Source organism: Haliaeetus albicilla, chromosome 14, assembly GCF_947461875.1.
Source record: "Haliaeetus albicilla chromosome 14, bHalAlb1.1, whole genome shotgun sequence".
Classification (NCBI taxonomy): Eukaryota; Metazoa; Chordata; class Aves; order Accipitriformes; family Accipitridae; genus Haliaeetus; species Haliaeetus albicilla.
The window spans coordinates 1279736-1299254 of NC_091496.1; the positions used below are offsets into that span (position 1 = coordinate 1279736).

The 19519-nt window shown below is 47.3% G+C and overlaps 1 protein-coding gene across 2 annotated transcripts in view; it reads right to left on the minus strand.

Annotated features, from left to right (window-relative positions):
* The window catches only part of TNPO3 (transportin 3), a 42876-nt gene that overhangs the window by 22237 nt on the left and 1120 nt on the right, over nucleotides 1-19519 (minus strand). Inside the window, exons 1-4 of one of the 2 annotated variants that reach the window (XM_069801448.1) lie at nucleotides 5196-5214; nucleotides 3035-3235; nucleotides 2054-2127; nucleotides 1067-1223 (exon numbers count right to left, since the gene is read on the minus strand). In XM_069801448.1, the coding sequence (XP_069657549.1) occupies nucleotides 1067-1223; nucleotides 2054-2127; nucleotides 3035-3157 (354 nt within the window). In that variant the 5' untranslated portion in view covers nucleotides 3158-3235; nucleotides 5196-5214. Of the gene's footprint in view, nucleotides 1-1066; nucleotides 1224-2053; nucleotides 2128-3034; nucleotides 3236-5195; nucleotides 5215-19519 lie in introns of those variants that run through there. The other variant, XM_069801447.1, reaches the window with a different exon arrangement.

The window sequence follows — 19519 nt, forward strand, 5'->3', positions numbered from 1 at the left end:
GCACGGTGACATTAACCAGCTGCTTGGTGGAATTACAGACTTGCTACGTGCTGCCGAGGGTATGTTATCTTTCCTTCTTTAGATAAGCAGCGTGAAATGGTAGACATTAACGGGAAGCTCTAGAGGCTATGGCACATGCTCCGTTTGCAGCCTGAGTCAGGGATCAGGTTGGCTACTCATTTACTGAGGTCAAACAACACTGAAGAACATGAGAAGTCTCTCTGGAAAGGAAGGAGCCAGCAAGGAGCATTTCTTTTCAGTCCCTGAAGTAATTCACCTCAACGCTTATTCTCTGCTCCCCAAACTTGCCCTGTTTTGGAGCCCACAACAATCTCGTTCTTAGACAGCATGAATGCTCCACAAATGGGGAAACCTTTGAAGAAGAACCAGGAGATTCAGCTACCATCTCCCCATTTGGCCTGCAGCTAAATGTATAACCTCAGCTTATCACACAACGGTCAGAAATTAGGCATGTACTTACGTTTGAAAGGGGCATGAGAAGAGAGAGAAATCACAGTTAAATACCTGAATGACCTTCTTCTAACACATATAAAGAGGGATGTGTGTGTGAATCCAGAGATGATCTAGAGATCTGCGTACACAACCCCGTAACAGGCTGAAATAATTTCTTAACCATCAAATAACCCAAAACTACCAGAGCCTGCGCAGGAATCCAGTCCTAGCCAACCATGGGACCGACAGTCCAGGAGACTAAAGACCTTTTCCTGACCTTAAAGTACACAGTGCCAGAAGACAAGCCTCCACGCTCCGTACCACCAGCTAAAACAATGCAGTCCTCACATGGACAGTCCAGTTGAGAGGATGAGAAAGTTATTAAATTTCCATAACTAGCTCCATTTTCAATCCAGTGCTGACAACAGGAACCTGACTGTGATTTTGATCTGCTTGGAACTGAAATATATAAAATCAGCTTGTTGCACGCAGACCAGCTTTTTGATCACATCCAACCTGGAATAATCTGATTCAGAGATGTGGAGGGGGAGAAGAAGCAGCATGAACTTCTTTAGCAGTTGACCAGGGCTCAGTCACTGCTCAGTCTCCTTACCAGCAGAGAGATGACCGTGCTGGAATAGTACGCCAGATCTTCTATGATTTCGGTACGGCGGTTGGCTCCAATGCGCAAGGATCGGCTGTGAACCTCTTCTGGCAGCACCGTGAGGATTTCCAGCAGAAAGGGCAGTGATGTTACATCATTGCTGTACCTGAAACAACAGGGAAGAAGGACAGCGCATGAAGGCAGGTGACAGCCAAGTGCATGCAGAAAACCTAAATACTGGCAAGTAGGTTAATGGTACAGTGAAAGATGGAGGGGCATTTCAAAGAGACTCAGCAAAAGTGTTACTGCAAACACACTCCAGTGTCCAGCTGCAAGGGCAGAGCACTGTCGAGAAGAGCCTCCATCAGTGGTTTAGCTCAAGATTTTTCAAGAGAAAAAATGACAAAAGCTTTCCCAGCCCACCAGCACATCAAGTCGAAGTGCCATTACCCAGACAAATCAAGTTCCCTCCTGCTACAGAAATACCACAGGGCCACCTCAGCATGGTGATCTGCCCAAACAAGGCAGTCTCAGCATATGGCATCCCATGTAGGCAAACACAGGGCAGTGAAAATGCTGTCACACAGAAATTGGGCATTACTGCACCAGCCAAGCGAGCGCCTCGGGACACCCAACAGTAGCAGCAGATGACTCAACCTCGCTGTTCAATGCTGCACTACGGCTAAAGCTGGGAGGGGATGAGGGATCATCGTGTAACAAAAACAGGGATGAGGAAAATCGCTGAGTCTCAGAGAGCTGTGTCCACAGAAGCGTGCACAGCCTCTCTGTTACACAGAGCCACAGACAGCCCTATCTCTCCCTCCAGACCATCTCCCTACCATGATCCAAGACACTTTAAATTATTAATCAAGAAAGAAAAACTTTCTTATCGTCAGGCCGTTTGCTGCTGCGTGTCTTTTTGGACCACGCAGGTCCACCCACTCAACATTTACTCAAGGAACAATTTGGAGTTTAATGATACAAACAATTACTTACTTTTCAACCAGTGTTTGTACACAGCCTTTCCAAGAAGCCATTTGCAGGGCAAGGTCTGCTATTGCTAAAGCAAGCTGAAAGGGGAAGAGGAAAAAAAAAAACAAAAACACAGCTAAGTGCAGTGACTGATGAAATCTGCCCAACAGCACAGGAGAAAGGATGCTGAGACGATCAGACCTGAGCTTGGCAGGGCTGGCAGGTAACTCCAAGCCTGCAGAGGCAGGATATTAATACACAATATCCCTGTTGTGTGTACAGTCCCTGTGGTTAACTGCAGAATGCCCACCACCCCGATGGGATGATATTCTCTGCTGGGCTATTTAGGGGCTGAACAGGCAACCTTGCCTCAGTCTGCAAGGTGTCAGACATCCCAGTGCCACAGAAACATATTGATAACGGGAATGATGTATAGAGAACAAAGGGATTTCAGAGAACATGCCAGCACCTCAGGAGAAATCCGCCCATCACCCAGGGCGCTGCTGGGCAGACCAACGCTTTGTCTCCATTGCAGAGCACAGGGAAAACCCCAGGAACAGCTGCTCCTCCTCTCAGCCTCTCCAAACAGCAAACAAGAGGATAAAGTAATTGATTTAACTACAGGAACCAAATAATGAAGGAGGGCAAACAATTCCATACTGGCAGACATGACCGGGCTGGCTGCAGCCATCAACCTTCTCTGTTCTCCATACTGGGGGAAAAGCAGCCAGAGTTGTCTCAGTCTCAGAGAAAGTCAGAAGTGACAAAAGCTGGAGCTGGCCACCATTGGTGTGACCTGCAGCATCTATTCTTCCTCCCCCTGGCTGGTGATTACTGTAAGGAACGGCTCTAGCAGAGCTGTAGCACAAGCCTGGCTACCAGTCTGCTCTCAACAGTAAGTTCAGACTGAATGGTCCAGGCTTTGCTGCTGAGAGCAGCCTCAGCCCTCTCTCGCTCACAGACATTTAGAGAGCAGCTCCTTCCAACCCTCTGCTCAGCACCTACCTGGGTGACGATGACTGGTGACAGGTCTTTCAAGTTCTGGATGTGGGACAGCAAAGAGTCCCGTAACGAAGCATGGGAATCCGTGGGGAGTTCGTAGAAGGAAGTCTGGATCTTCATCTTCATGGTCTGTGCCGCAAAGTAGCATGACTCCACATCCTGACGGATCTGCAGCAACTGGTCAGAGATCTCCCAGGCGTGGACCTGGAAGCAAAGCATGGCATCGTCAGCGAGCAGGCAGGGGAACGTGGAGCAAACTGAGTAGGTACCGGCAGGCTTAAGAGAAAGCCCAAATTCCCCCAGATGAAAACGCATCCTCTCCCCCAAAATACCCCCACAATTTTTCACCAGGACAGTCCATGCCGCGTTGCTGTCACAGCTCAAGCGGTGGGGACTGGCTAACAAAGGTGCCAGGGCAGTGACACCCACCCAATGACTTGAACAAGCTGATCAGCTTCCAGCACAGACTTGACATCGGCGGAGATGCTCACAGAGATTACAACAATCCCCCTGGGAGAGCAGATTAGAGAGCAGATCTGATGCCCACCCTTGCAGTAAAGAGCAACAAAAGAGGCTTTTTTGGGCTAAGATGGATAATCGCTGCGCCTATTACACAGCAATAAAACCAGAGAGCGCCCAGCAAGGGACAAATGGAAAAAGGATTTGATAACAGTCTCCCCAGATCAAAATAATGATACGTAATTGCAAGATTGAAGCCACCGGGCTCATCTAAGAGCACACACTGGGACCGGTGACTCTGCAGTAGACTACAGATGTGCCGAAGAGCTTGGAGGAGAGCCAGCAACGGGGGAAATCATCATCTGCCCAGCCTCAGAGAGGCAACAAACGGCCTCCTGGCTGGTACAAGGCTGAAGGCTTTGCCCTTTGCATGAGACCAGAAGCTATGGGGAGAGTGCTGGGTGAGCCAGAGGACCGGTGGGCACTGCCAGGCAGACCCCGTGCCACCCTCGCCTCGCTGAGATGGGGGAACGGGCAGCCACGGGGGATAAGCCCTTTACACCCCAGGCATTGTTTAAACCTGCTGAAGCACCTACTGCACAGGGTTTGATGGGAAAATGAAGCCAGTCGGGGAAGGAAAGCTTGGCTGGGCCACCAAGCATCACCAAACCCCACCAAGGGACAGCAGAGCCACCGCCACAGCATGTCAGCACAGCTTGGGAAGAAACCCTTGGATGTGAGGTCTCCTGTTAAGGAACGAGATCTTCAAAGGACTCAGACGGTCAGTAAAATACTCCTCCTTTACTGAAACATCTGCAACACATTTTAGTTTTGGTAAGATATTTTTTTCCCCTTAAAAATTAAAATTAATGTTTTATTTTTCCAAAACCATTGAAATCTGAATTTCTGTGCGTACTTAAGCTTGAACTAATCAACTCGCATGATCCACCCTGTGCGTGTGACTAACATCAAGTGCCTCAGCCCCCTCCTCTGACCTGCACCCCAAAAGCTGCTACACACAAGCCACGGACACTCAGAAGGAAAGGCTGACCACACGCAACACTCATCAGACTGTTTTCTAGCACTATAGTCACTACAAAAGTCACTATTGGACTCCAAAAGATATCTGTGATAGAAAATAAGGTGAATGGGTCATGGGACTGGAGGATGACAGATATTTCTAATTTTCCTCTTTGGGGGAGGTGAAAGACAGTTCCGACCAACATTACAGATGGACAAATATCGCACCCCAAAAGGAGGAGTTCCCCAAAAGCCTCGTGTTGATGGCTAGCAAGGCAGGACCCCACAACCACCACAGAGGACTTTATCTATATATAAGTCTATCCAGGTCCAACAGCACAGTGAAGGGAACAATTAGATAAATTAAATATATTAAAATCATCCACAGTACAAAGGATTCTGTCTGCCTTTTAAAAAACACTTCATAAGCACAAATCCAGGTGGTGCTACCAGCCACTGGTAGATGTAGACATTACCATTCTTCGTGCATTTGAAGCTGCCACAATGAACAGAAACCCCAGAAAAAAAAGCCATCCCCTTGCTCTACCTGGAAGAAACATCCATGAGGAAAAGCAGACCCAGGCTGTCACCTTCCCTAGTCCTTGACAGTCACAAACTTCTCCTAAGCTTACATTTAGGCATCGAGGAAGGGGGAAGTGCTCTTTGGGATGTGTCTACTGCTCACCTCCAATTATCTACAAGGGAAGCAGAGCGTTGCATTGCATCAGGCTGGCCAGCACAGCAGGACTCGGCGATTCAGCCAAGCAACAGCAGCAGCTGATACCCCATTATGGAAATAAGGGGTTTTTTGATGAAAGTCCGGCTCACGTTCATGAGGTCCAGGAGGTTATGCAGGCTACCTGCGTGAACACCTCTGGAAATCAAAGGAGAGCTCGGTCAGACATCCCCGGTGCATCAGGGCTGACGTAACACCCACAGCATGGTCTCTAAAATTTTTATTTTTCAAACTTCAAGCATCCTCTTGCACAGGGGCACCTTGGCATTACCCTCGCCCCATCTCCAGCCTAAGCATGGAAAGATAAAAGAAGAGAGACTGATGTCTTATTTTACTGAACTTAAACGGTGGGAATTTTTGCACTTCATGAACCTAAAGCAGTGTTAAAAATGAGCTGATGTCTATATAATGGAGGAGGATTACTGCTCTTTGGTTTAGCACAGTTAAAAAAATACAAAATTCAACTGATTTAGAGATCTGGAAGTGGTACTTCAGATGAGCATTTCTGAGCTTGAACCATGCTATGAGGTGATGGCTTTGCAGCCCTCATCTCCGAATCCTTTAAGCCACAGGACTTCCCTGAGATAAATCCAGTGTGAAATAAAACCTCTCTATTTTTAAAAAAACAACCCTTCTAGTCCTCATTTCAGCTTTGTTAGCAAAGGAGATTCAATCGTAACCTTTGGCCAGTTCTTCCAATGGCTAAATATACTTATTTTTTTTTAAAAATGCAGTCTGTCTAGCCTTGTCTTCCAGCTGCATTTAACGTCTTCCAAGTAAAGAGCCACATCCGTTATCAAGAATTCGATCCTGCATCGGCAAAATCGGTACAGACCACACAACCAAAAAGAAGTAACAGGTGCAGTGGTTACGCTGATAAATCCCAATTCAGTGGTTCAGCAAGCTCTCCCGTATCTCAGCTTATTGGCTTCTGTAATTAAAACTTCAGTATTACACCGGATAGAATTGCATTATGTGACTTTATTGCCTGGATTTTCCCAAATGTAAAACTAATTTGGCACTTCTGTTCCTCCCTCACACAGGAGCACACATCCCACCAACCCTGTCTGGAGAGCAACACCAGCATTCAAATTTTGCTTTTAATATGCTTGAGAAACTTCCTTGTGATTCCTTGGTCCCCATCAATCTTCTGCTATTCAGAGCCTGAACGAATTCATCTTGAAAGAAAAAATAATCACCTTTCAAAACTTATCTACCCCTTGCAGGAAGGTGGGTGCCCAGAAACAGCGGCAGTCTTCAACACATCACCAGCCGACACTCGAGAAACCAGTCGTCCCGAGTCCCCAGTCAGACACATGCCCAGGGGTCTGCAGCGTCACGCAGGGGGAAGAGACGAGGCCACGAGCAGTTTGCCAGGTTGTTCAAGACGTTTGGTCAAGGTCAGCATGATCCAGTCTTACTCCCAGCGAAAACCAGTCTTTTTTGCTTACGGCAAAGTAAAATTCTGATTTCTTTATAGTCAATATTAGCAAAAGGCTCAGCTCCTGAATCTACGCCCTGAAATTTCACTGGAAGATATTTCTACAGCCATTTTAGCCCATAACGTAGCACCTGAGCTGACAACCCCAAAAGTCCCCAGACACGAGACTAACATATATCAGGGACCCTCAGACCACACCGAGATGCTCAGAGCTCTGGTGTTCTCCCCTCTCCTGTCCCCTCCTCCTTTTAGAATCATAGAATCATTTAGGTTGGAAAAGACCGTTAAGAACTTTTAGCTCAACTCAGCAAAATTCAAGCAAACAACTGCATCCAAATACCACAGAAAGAGCCCCAAAAGAAGCGCAGTAATCGCCTTTATGCTCAACCTGAGTGACAGGCAAATCCATCCCTGCCACAATCTGCTGCCACATCCAGAGGGGAGCAGGAGAGCTTTACTCTTCACAGCTTTCAACAGGACACAGCACGTTTTCTCCGCAGGACCGTAACCTGACTGTAAACGCTGGTCCTCGTCATGTCCCGACCATGCGTCAGGTCGGCTGCTAGTCCTTGTTCCCAACCTGGGGCTGCTGCTGCTGCCATGAATTGCTTTTACCTTTGAACTTTACTGCAGCAAAAGGCTGGAGGGTGGACGGAGGAGACTGCCCATGGACACATGGACGGACAGGCTTGCTTCAATAGGTGCTCACCAGGCTTTGAGGCCACAGCTCGCGACGGTCGAGGACAGAGTCTTTCTGGAGCTGCCTCCTTTCAGACAAGCTCCTTTGCTGTTACCAGGCTTTGATCCTTTCTTTCCAGCTGCCTCTGTGACCACGGGCTGTTAAATAAGCTTTCTCCAATAACTCCAGCTATTACTAGCACATAATTCGCCTGTAAAAACTTCAAAACAGGTAGTAAGAAAAATTTGGACCTATTTCTGACGGAAACGTCCCTACTGATTTATTTATATTCACCAGGTAATTCCCAAGCTCATAATAAATAAAAAGCCCTTCTTAAGAAACTAAATAACTACAATAGCTAGAATCACACCAGACCCTCTGCGACTCATATTAAAAACTTTCTCAACTGTATTAATGAGCACATATTTTCCACAGCATTTAGAATTGTTCAATTACAGACACAGCGGCAGAAACGGGTGCTCAACAGTAAGCGTGTAAGGAGATCCTACCAAAAAGCATGCAAAAATCAAAGCCAGAGAGCTGCTATATAACCGATAATCTAACTGTCTGGAAGTCGCTGATTCAACAAAGACGGCGAAATTATTAATGGTTTCGTGATGACTAATGACTGACAGTACTAAAAGAAGCTATTTGTATGCCCAAAATTCACTGCAGCATAGTCAGAAATTACATAAACCCTTCAAGAGCTGAAAGAAGTTGGCTCACACGCCCTCAAACAGCTCCAACAATGATTACCTGGACTGCCAATCAATATGTAGGAAAAAAACAAAACCCTGAAGCAGTATTTAGCAAGAATAGATGTATACGGCAGCAGAGCAGGTAAGGAAGATGTTCAAGAAATGTCAGGTTGGGAAATAAATAAAGAATTCTTAGTCTTTGGCTGCAGCTGTCAAATACCCAGTCTGTATCTCACTGCAAAGAAGAACAGATCTCGCCAACGACGAGAATGCAGCTGAGTACTTCAGGAGATTAATGTTATTTGGGGAATTTTTTCTGGTCACGTGACAAAAAAGTATTTCCAAAATGTTAGAAAATAATGATTTTAGATTCTAGCGTTGACCACCAGATCGCTAAAAAAAAGCGAGTTAAGAGCATCCTCCAGATAACAAGCGCCTGTGGGAAGGAAGACAACGTACCATCACCATCAGATTGTGCAAGGATCTTGGCAAACCATCTTGAGTCTCGTGGATTTTGGGGGGTTTTAAATAAAAATTGCCTTCCTACTGAGAACATATGAGTACTATGGGGCAGAAAAGTCTATTTTGCAAGCGTATGATTCAGCCTGTCTTCAAAGTTCTGAAAATAAAGGCTCATTCCTCATTTTCACCTACAATCAGACTCAGCTCCAGCTGGATTTCCAGAGAGATCCACGAAGGTGAACTAACCCAGCCTGGGTGCCAACATCCCCTTCCCTAACCACACAGAGGGTGACACCCCTGATGACCTTATCAGCCATCAGTTCAAACTAAAACAATCTTCGCTTTCCAACCCAAACTATTTTTCATTTTTCTTGTCTAATATCTCCTACATACTACCGTGCAGATCCTTCTAGAGCAAAGGTGTTTGCCTGTAGACTGCTGTACTTGGGGGCTAACACCAATCATATTACAAATAGCTCAGATATGATGTTGCCATCGCTTCGTGAAAGGATTTTCACGCAAAATTGAGGCTGGTTTACTGTCAGAAGCAAAAGCGCTCTCGCAGAGACGTACTGAAGCTCCCAGGGAGGAAGGAGCCGAGTGCCGTTGCAATGTTATAAACAAATCATGAGCTGCCGTTCCCATCCGTACGTAGGAGTCCGCGGGCTTAAAGTTTGGCTTCCTCCAGTCCCCTAGGATCTATCTGCACATAGCCTTGCTCACATGAATAAAATTTTCTTTTATCATCTACCTAACTTCATACTGGGGTTCAATATTCACTTTTGATGTAAAAATTGACCAATAAAAGAATGAGCATAAACCAGGAAGACAGCTCAAGCCCTCGTCGTTGAGCTCTGAAGTTCACCACCCAAAGGGATTTGTCTTGATGCCCCCGGCTTCTAGAGGCAGATTAAAACCGAAACCCCACGCTAAAGCACAGAACATTTGCAGCTTGACATTTAATACTGGGATGAAATATGAGTTGGGTGTTTACACGGCTGTAACAACAAGAGACAAAGATGTAAACAAGGCGAGCCTAGGGACCTTCTTCACACAAAGAAAAAACCCTCCCCACAAAAAAAAAGCAGTATTTCTTTCAATTTTAACAAATGGGTAGATGAGAAGGCATTCATTTAGAGATGACTTGTAGCATTAGAACCTCAGAAAATTAAAAGTGAAAACAATTGCAAAAAAAAAAAAAGTATTTTTCATCATTTCACTGTTCATTTTCTGCAGTTCCCTCACTTTTCTGCACAGGAAGAGGATTGAAGCCTAACAAGTTTCACCATGCCGGTGGCATCCAGAGGGCAGAGATCATCAGCTGGAGGACAGGAGCCTGCTACAGAAGCATTAAGACTGATGAACAAAGCATCAGAATAGCAAGTTTTAGATAAGTAAAAACCTTTTTCCAAGGGAGGGGAAAGAAAAATGCAATTGAGCAGAATGAGTACCCCGTGCCCACCAACCACCCACACCTACACCAAGCCTCCCAGCCCCACCCTCACAAAGCTTATCCATAAAAGCAGCCACATGCCACCACGTTAAGGCTGCTCTTCAGCACTCGTGATGATGTCATCCAAGCTCTTACACAAACGCAGCCTTGATGCAAGAACCTCGATGCAAAGAGCCTCAGCCCCAGAGTCGGGTGGAAACGGAGCTGGCAAAACGCGTCGCTCCTGGAGAGAAGAGCTGGGCAGTTTGCAGCTAGAAGGAAATTCAAAAAGGACCTCAAATGGGAGGCTGGAAACCATAAGCGGCTCTCAAAGCTAAGTAACATTGCCTCTTCTGCTCAGAAGAAGATGCACTGCCCAAGAGGGAGAAGAATTTTAGGTAAGAGGACACATCTACCAGCCTTGGGGCAGAACTGCCTCCCCAGCTCCAGTCATAGGCCAAACCATGGCACGTCCACACCAGATATCTCCAGGAGAAAAGGGACCGTTGCCTTCCCTGTGGACACCTCAGCTGTTCTCCAGTCCACGTAGAAGGACCTCTTGCTGGCACTGCATCACCTTCTAGCCCTGGTACTATAAAGTGACCATCCGTAAGGGAACGAGCTTATGCCAGCTAACATTACAGCTCCTGAGGGACACGGCCGATTCCCACCACCTACTTCTCCAGGCCCACCAACTGCCAGAAGTGACATCGGTTCAGCTGATGAGACCCTGGAGACAGTGAAGATGGAAAGAGGGCAGTGAAATGGGCACCACGTATTTTGAAGGATGAGGGCTGGACAAAGAGACAAAGAATTGCCCAGTCATCTTGAGAGTTGCCATCGTTTGATGGAGCATGGTAGGAAGCACCCCTGAAAATCTGCACTTGGGTTTTGACCAGTCTTGAGTCTGAAGACACAGAAGCATCCCACAGAAGCACTTGCTGCGCCCCTTCAGTGCAGAACATGAGGCACCAATAGACTCGAGATGTGAATTTAAGAAAATTAATGGAATTTGGCTATGCATATCTAACCAAAGGACATGCAGATGGCTCTAAGCAGCTGTGGAGGCCCTAGCTGCTCCCTAAGCTCCAAAACCACTTCAGAACTATATAGTCACCAGAAACAAGCAAGTTCCACCAGAATTTAATCTCCTAGTATGGAGCAAGAGACCACGAGTAAGAAAGAGGGATTCAGTGCTGCACCACGTTGGGCGCCAATGTTGGACAGAGTTCCTAACAGCTCAGCTCTGCTCATTCCAGCCAGAAACGTTCAACGACAAGTCCTTCTGGAGAAGCCAACTTGGGAAAAAGGAGCATCCAGTCTGTTCAATTCCAGCTAGCAAAGAGTTACTCGCAGAACAAATCTTCCAGCTACGCAGAAGCTGAAGCACCAGCCAGAGGAGCTTCTAACACAGCCTTAAATTTTACAGAGCCTTTTAGACAAAGACTGGCTTGAGCCATAAAGCTGTGAAAAAGGGGGAGGCTTCACGCTTGAAAGGCAGCCACAAAGTGTTTCTCTGACACCCCGGCCTTCTGACAAAGAGCTGTTTCCATTCTTCAGTCAAGTGGTACCTCCAAAGTACAATACGCCCAAGGTCATAACTCCCAAGCCAAGACAGTTGGCAAACCCTCTCAGCTATTGAGCCGCCTCTCCCCAGGGTCTCGTACAGGCTTTTGAAGGATGGTTCTAATGGACATCACCACATTGAGCTCAAGCAAGCTTTAGGCAAAGACAGCACATTCAAAGTCAAGTCTTCTGCTCAACAAGACTTTGAAGATGACTTAAGAGGGCCAGTAAAGGTAGGCATCTTCCAGCGGACAGCCTGCCAGCCAGACTTATGCCTGTTATTGAGAAAACAGATGGCAGCTTGTGTGCTGGAGACGTCGTTTCACCACGAGGCCAGGGTTGGTGATGGAGTCCAGCAAAAATCCCTGAAATTCCTCTCCTTTTCCACACACCAAATCGAAGGAAGGAATGGGCCTATTCAATGCCAGTCTATGAGACAAATACCAAAACAGCACAAAGATGAATTATGAATTGTAGGTGCTACGAGAATCAAGAGCTTCCAGCTCAAAAGGAAAGTATGTAGTGGGCCTTTTGGTAAAACCGTGCCACAGAGGCAGCATTTCCTTCTGAACTTCCACCAACATGTTTAACTCGCATTTTTTTCTCCAAATTATAATCTCATGCCCCTTCCTTGAAATGATTCAACTGCTACCACAGTCAATCTTTACCATGGAAGATTTACATCATAGCAAGGAAGACATTGATAAGACTGCAGAAAAACCTAAAACTCAGAATCACAGAATAACTAAGGTTGGAAGCAGCAGACCTGCAGGTGTCTGGTCAAACCTTCTGCTCAAAGCAGAAGCAACTTAAGTCGAGCCTGTTCAGGGCCCCTGTGAATGTCTCCAAGGATGGAGACCTCCTCAACACGGGTCTTTGTTCCAGGGTTTATCCACCCTAATGCAGCCCAGGGGCAACTTGGTCTCCTAAACCCCAAACCACAACGTTGCTTTCCAGAAAGTCATCCCAAGGCTGACCTGCTGCATGGGGTTTTCGCATCCTGGGGAAAGGACTTTGAACTGGCTTTTGCTGAACTGCCTGAGGTCCTCATGAGCCTGTTCCTCCACCCACCGAGGTCCCTTGGAAAAGCAGCCCTGCCTCCAGAGCATCAACCACTCCTCCAACTTGGCATCATCCATGAACTTGCTGAGGGTGCATCTGTCCTATCATCCAGGTGATTAACGAAGATGTTCAGCAGTACCCACACTACTATTGACCTCTGAGGAATGCGACTCGTAACTGGCCACCAGCTGGACTTCAGGTCGATGACCACTACTGTTTGAGCCCTGTGACTGGGAGAGCTTCCCAAGCACCAGGTCCATCTCCCTCCGGTTTGGTTACAGGAACACTGCAGGACACCATGTTGAAAGCCTTGTTAAAAATCAAGGAACAGGACATCCACTGCTCTCCCCATCCACCACGCTGGCCATCTTATCATAGGAGACTACTTGGTTGGTCAGGAAACTTGTCTTCTCCACCGATAGTCCAGGAGACACATCATTCTCTCTTCCGCAGCCTTTGCTACCCATTGCTTTTGGCCAGATGTGGGCCAATTTCGTGACACCTAGCGTTGAATGCTTCAAAAACCCAGGACTACCATCAGTAGAGGACTTGGGCCGAACACAACCCTGCAGTCTGGAGCATCTCAGTGACTGGGCAATGAACGCAGTCCCTTCTACAGAGGATCATTAAGGTCTCCTCTCAGCACGCTGGCACACAGATTTCTCTTCTGAAGCTCTGTCAAGGTGCCATCACCTCTCAAAAATCCATCAAGGGGTCAGCAGCCTGCAGGAGGCAAGGTTATCTCCAGCTCTGGCAAGGGTGGCTACGCTGCAAGCAATGCTCCCTAAATGAGCAGCTCACCTCTGGAATGACACTTTTAAACTCGTGCTTCCTTTGGATGTGTCAAAACAGACTTCCAGATGTCCCGCAGCAGCAGCCACTCATGCATGATTGCCCAGTACAACCAGCCAACTGCACCAATAGATAAAAAACCCCATCAGATCAAGGCCAGTAACCCCGTCCTTGGGTACTTGGTTACGGGGTAACCAGCGACAAGCATTCTTCTGAGTCTGGGGATTTCTCATTTATACTGGTTTGCTGGCAATGTGAATCATGAATTTTGGGTCAGGCCTTGTTGACCAGGATGGTTTGAGCGATGGCCACACCATCATTGCCATGGGACCAGATCTAACCTTGAAGCCTGCTCTGAGCAGCAGGGTGGACTGGAGACCCTCAAGGGTGACCCTTCCTGTGATCCTGCGATGCTATTTCATGCAGGGGAGGGGGAAAGTTAGTCTGGCATTTAGAAGAGCGATGCACCTGATGCTCTCAAGCCACATGGCCTGCGAGCAGCTCAACCACATCTCCTGGACCATGCCCGTGCCACACAGCAGCAGGAGGGAGCGTGGAGGCAGGCAAAGCGGTGCAGGACTGCCAGGACCACACACAGATTTTTGGCATGCAGCTCTTTGGTTTGGGATGAAGAGTCCCCATTGGTTGGACAACCCCAACCCACGCCAGCCTCAAAGCGACAGGCGGCACCAAGCCACGATCACGTACAAAGGAAGAGTGACATGACAACACCAAATAAATTTAGGCTGTCCGAGACGCTAAAACAAATCCCTAACATCTGCTTTTACACCTTAGAGGAACTCAGGAGGGGACAGTGAGAGCTGGCCACATCGGATGCTGTGGCCGACTGGCACCCAAAGGTTCCCTCGACAACTTGGCTGCAGGCAATGTGGGGATTTTACATTGGCTTCTCTTCTCACCACCCTAAAATGAAAAAGCGTTAAACAATGTTTGTAAACAAGAGGGAAGCCAGCAAGCGCCTTCCTTTGTTTGCTTCCCGGGTTCTCCTCGCAGAGACGATCTGTTTCTCATGCATTTCGTGGGCTCCTCTCCACACACGCAGCACTGATCACGGGGTGCAAGGGCAGTGAGATTTTATTTCCCTTAAAATGGTTTGGGAAGGGATTCCAAAATTATTTCCATCATGCTTCAATTGGTAAAAGGTGTTTTGATTATTTTTTTATTATTATTTAATTAGGGGTTATGCTTCTACCCAATATTATCATTAAATTAACTTTAGGGACAGATCAAAGGAAATCCATATCAGAATTAGTCACTTAAATGAACCCTGTCTGGCTACGAGCCACAGATAATTTCCTCCTCCTAGAAAGCACTTTATGAATCAACATTAAATCACAAACCAACCTACACTTAATCCACACCGAAAAAACCCAACACACCAGCTTGCAGCTGCTTATCTGCGCCACATATTTTACAAATGTTCTGCTCCAGAGACAAGCTAATGAAGAAACACTTAAGAAATCAGGATCAGAAAGCCGAGCACATCTGTAACAAGTTTAATCCCTACATTTGGTACGACTCTTCCGCATTAAAGAAACTCCAACTAGTCTGGCATTGCCTTTATGCAGCTCCAAACATACAGAGTAGGTTCATTGGTTGAACGATCCTTGAATTCTGTGATTTAGGTAAACTTGTACCTACAGCCAACCTCTTCAGTGCTGTACAAGACAGAGGCAAGCTCACAACTGCTCTTCAAGATATTCCATTACAGCATGCCTCGTTCCCCTGAAATAATTAGCCATTAAAAGGCAAGAAACAATGCTGCAGGGGGAGCAGATGGACAAATCTGAACCACCCAAGCCGATCACTACCAGCGACCTTACCGACACCACTCAGCAGCGCCCTGTCAATGCCACGGAGCGATTCAGGCACACGCAAACTAATATTTAAGCTTTAGCTTCTCGTCCCCACAATGGCTCTAGCGTGTGATGACCATCCTGCCAAACAGTGAGATCTTAAGACAACACCATGACTCCAGAAATGCAAAAAAATAGCAGCAACCCAATCCCGACAGCCCATCCAAGCAGCAGCAAACTTAAGTAACCAACTGAGACCAAACTGCTAAAATATCCAACAGGTACAAACTGCTCATGTGTTTCTAATCAACCACTACCCTGGCTGATAATGAATATTTAAGAAATATTCAACGATGGGTGTCATTTGCACAGAGATGGTTTGTCAACAGAAGAGAGTCCAAAGAAAGGACCTTCAGGTTATTAAATCCAAGTGACCTGATCCGGCTCGAGATACAAGAAGGCCTTGTTTACAAAATATTAATGATAAGCGAGCACTTGGTCAGCGCAGCCACTGCTTTGAGGATCAGTAGGTGACACTCCAAGTCTTTGGCTCGTCCCTGTCAACAGTCAGCAAATAGCTGAAGTGAAGAATCAGTTATTTTCCTTATTGACCCACTGTTTTGGTTTAACCCCAGCCAGCAACTAAGCACCACACAGCTGCTCACTCACTTCCCCCCACCCAGTGGGATGGGGGAGACAATCGGGGGGGAAAAAAAAAAAGTAAAAATCGTGGGTTGAGATAAGGAAGTTTAGTAGAACAGAAAGGAAGAAACTAATAATGATAATAATAACAACAACAATAAAATGAAAATAATGATAAAAGGATTGGAATATACAAAACAAGTGATGCACAATGCAATTGCTCACCACTTGCTGACCAATGCCCAGTTAGTCCCTGAGCAGCGATGCCCCCCAGGCCAGCTCCCCCCAGTTTATATACTGGGCATGACATCACATGGTATGGAATACCCCTTTGGCCACTTTGGGTCAGCTGTCCTGGCTGTGTCCCCTCCCAACGTCTTGTGCCCCTCCAACCTTCTTGCTGGCTGGGCATGAGAAGCTGAAAAATCCTTGACTTAGTTTAAACACTACTCAGCAACAACTGAAACCATCAGTGCGTTATCAACATTCTTCTCATACTAAATCCAAAACATAACACCAGCTACTAGGAAGAAAATGAACTCTATCCCAGCTGAAACCAGTACACCCACCCAGAGAAGTCAGGCACCAAAACCCACCACACTCTCTGCTTTTACATTTTTATGTCAACCACTGGACACAAAATCCACACTTGAAGCTCAGCGCTGAGGTCGTGCCTTCAGTAAAGCTGATGCCTTGCACACCACACCTCAGGAACACGTTGTTAAGAGAAGAAAGGATGAAGGGTGCAGAAAGATGGCAAAGGAGTTTTGGTTTTCCATCTTCCCCTGAAAGCTACAGCCCAACGTGCACGTCCCAAGAGCAGGCTTCTGCCCCTGCCGCTCGCTGCAGCTACGGGCAGGACGCTTGCTCACTGCTGCCACCTCAGCTCCCTCCTCTGCCAGGGGAGGGAGGACACAGAGCTCTAAGGACAGAGGGTGGCAGAATAACCTCCATGTTATACCCTCATAAACTCTCTATATTCATAAATGTAAAAAACAGAGGTATAAGAGTACTTGCATCTTCAACAGTGCCTGCTGCAACGGCTAATGAGTCGCATTAGGAGGAAAGGCCTTAATTTCAGGAATGGCATTCCAACCTGAAAGCAAGCCAGCTGGTTCCTACTACAGCTAAGGCTGCAATTTATGTTTGCCTTCATGAGTACAGAGGAATGCAGCTACTTAAACATCTAAGTTCAGTCTCTCTGCACAAAACAAAAAAGAAAAAAAAGAAGCAGAAAGACCTTTACTTTCCAACGTACCTTCCAGGCACTTGCTCCAGCGCATGTCCTGCGACCATCAATGAGCAAAAAACTTCTGACTGGCATGTCCCAAATCCTCTTACCATACTCCACGACATGTGCACGAATAGTTTCCTGCTTTTAAACTCCGCTTTGCCACAGGCAGCGCTAATCCTGCAGCACCACGCCATGCCGAGCACACAACGCCAGTGACGGGCACGGAGCTAGCACTGCTTGTTAAGCATAATTCCCCCACCCTGTCTCACAAAGAAGCAGCCAAAGCTTCTGTTATCTTCTTTATGAAAAAATTACATTAAATGAGACCTCAGCCATCAGCTACCTGCAGCTTTATGCCCTCAATTACACACAATACTTTTATCACAAGCTTTCATTTAGGCGCAGGGATCGGACAACGTCGTACCTGCAGGGAGAAGTTGCTAAGAAGCAGCTTAATATCATCCTCGTACCCATCAGTAAAACTACCAGGCAGTTTTACCACAGCCAGGGCATGCTCGTACCCCACAGCAGCTGTGGGCTCCCACTTACCACAGGGTTAAGATCACACACACCGGCACGCCGACACGACGAGATTCTCGTCTCGCTCCAGGCTGCCTCATTAACCACTGCTGCAGAGCTCGCAAGACCACCTCTCTGAGCAGTCGTTATCTTCTCTCAAGGAGAACGAGGGGGCTGGACAGCCCCCAGGCCTTGAGCAAGTCAAATTTGTTATCTGTTATGGCGTTAATGCTATCAAAAGTGCTCACCTTCCTCCAGCTTGCGCCTGAAAGTTTAAATAAACTCGATAAAGAGTAGTTTAACCAAGCTGAACATGCTGAATGAAATCAGGCTGCGTGCCCCAGAGCATCCAAAGGCCTGGAAAACAACTGGAATTAACCCTTAGACCCGGCAAATAAATCTCTGAAAGGATCAGGCCAAATAAGCACAAATAAAAAGCGAGAAGCAGAAATGCTGTTAACGTGGAGTCGAGCTAGTTCGCTGCTTGCGTTTAAAACACCCTTGTACATACAACAGAGTCAGTCCAGAGCTGGAAAGGGATTTCTGAAGGCATTTCTCTTGAGAAGAGATAGGAGAGATATGTCTCTCTGAAAAGCAAAGGGATCCCCTTTGTTTTCTGGTACAAGAGCCGAGGTGCTTCACAGGCACTTATCTGTGCGCAGGACAAAAGGAGCCATGCAGAGAAACTGACATGGGAGACTGTCTGTGCGACAGTCGGAGCCAGTCGAGGGAAGCAGCGCAGAGAGGTGCCTTGTAGGAACACAAAGGTTAAAACCACCTAAGGGCACCCGTGATTTCTATTAAAAACAACCTGGACAACACAGATAAGAGCCCGAAGAAACCACAGCGGAGCAAAAGAAACCCCAAGACTTTTCATAGGCAGAGAGATCCCATCCTTATAGGTGGTTGGGGTACTAAAAGTTAAAAGTAAGTCTCAAATACTTCCAGCTCTCCTTTGGATGGGGCAGTTTGTACCACGTGTGGGCAGCCAAAGCGCAGCCCGCAGACCTCTGATGCAGAAGAACCACCTTCAGCCTCCTGTCCGGCACAGAGTACGGGTGAAATCCATCTTCTTCATCCCACTACATCCCTCACCCATCCCTGATTCTCCACTCCGCCCCAAAGGCTGACCAGGCGCTCCTCTAAGCACATTGTGAAATGGTTATCTACCCCACCAATGGATCCGCATTAATTGCACCATCGTTAACTCCCCTTGTACTCAGAAGTTGGGGTCCTCAGACAGCTCTTGGCTCCCCGCCCTAGGCAGGGACTCGGCAGGCAGGCCTCACCCAGCAAACACCGAGCACCCGCTGCTGCGACCACAGATTTGGGTTGTTTCCGGAACAGGAATCATCTCTGAAATAATAATCTCCTTCTTTCAACTGAAACGAGATCTTCATATGGGCATAACCACAGCCAGTGGTGCTCAGACCCACCAAAGAACCGCTGCGGGCTCGAACCCACTGCTGATCGGCGTTGGGCCCCTTCACAGAACCCAAATTCTCCCCGGGTGCTTTCCAAAGTGCGAAGCCCCCTTCCCAGGTCAGGGGACAAACAAGGAGAGTGGCTGTCTAAAAACACATACACCTGACCGATGGGTTTTTCCTCGCTTAGCGGAATAGCTGCAGAAACAAACACTGCTGCAAACTGTCGTGGTAACCGGGGATGTAACTCTGCGTGGCGCGCTCAAGTAAATAAAAAGAAAGGGGGGAAGGAAACATGAGTTTGTGGTAACAAATGCTCTCAAGATGTACCAGCCAGTGGGAAGCTGATGGAGCTGAAGGGAGATCTGCGAAGCCTGTTCGGGGCGGGGGGGGGGCACTGAGGGAGCCGAGGAGGGGAACTCTCTGCTCTGCTCCACGGGATTCAGGCTTTGAGATCAAAAGACCAGCGAGGCGGGCAGGAGACTCGCTCCTCCAGAAGTGACAG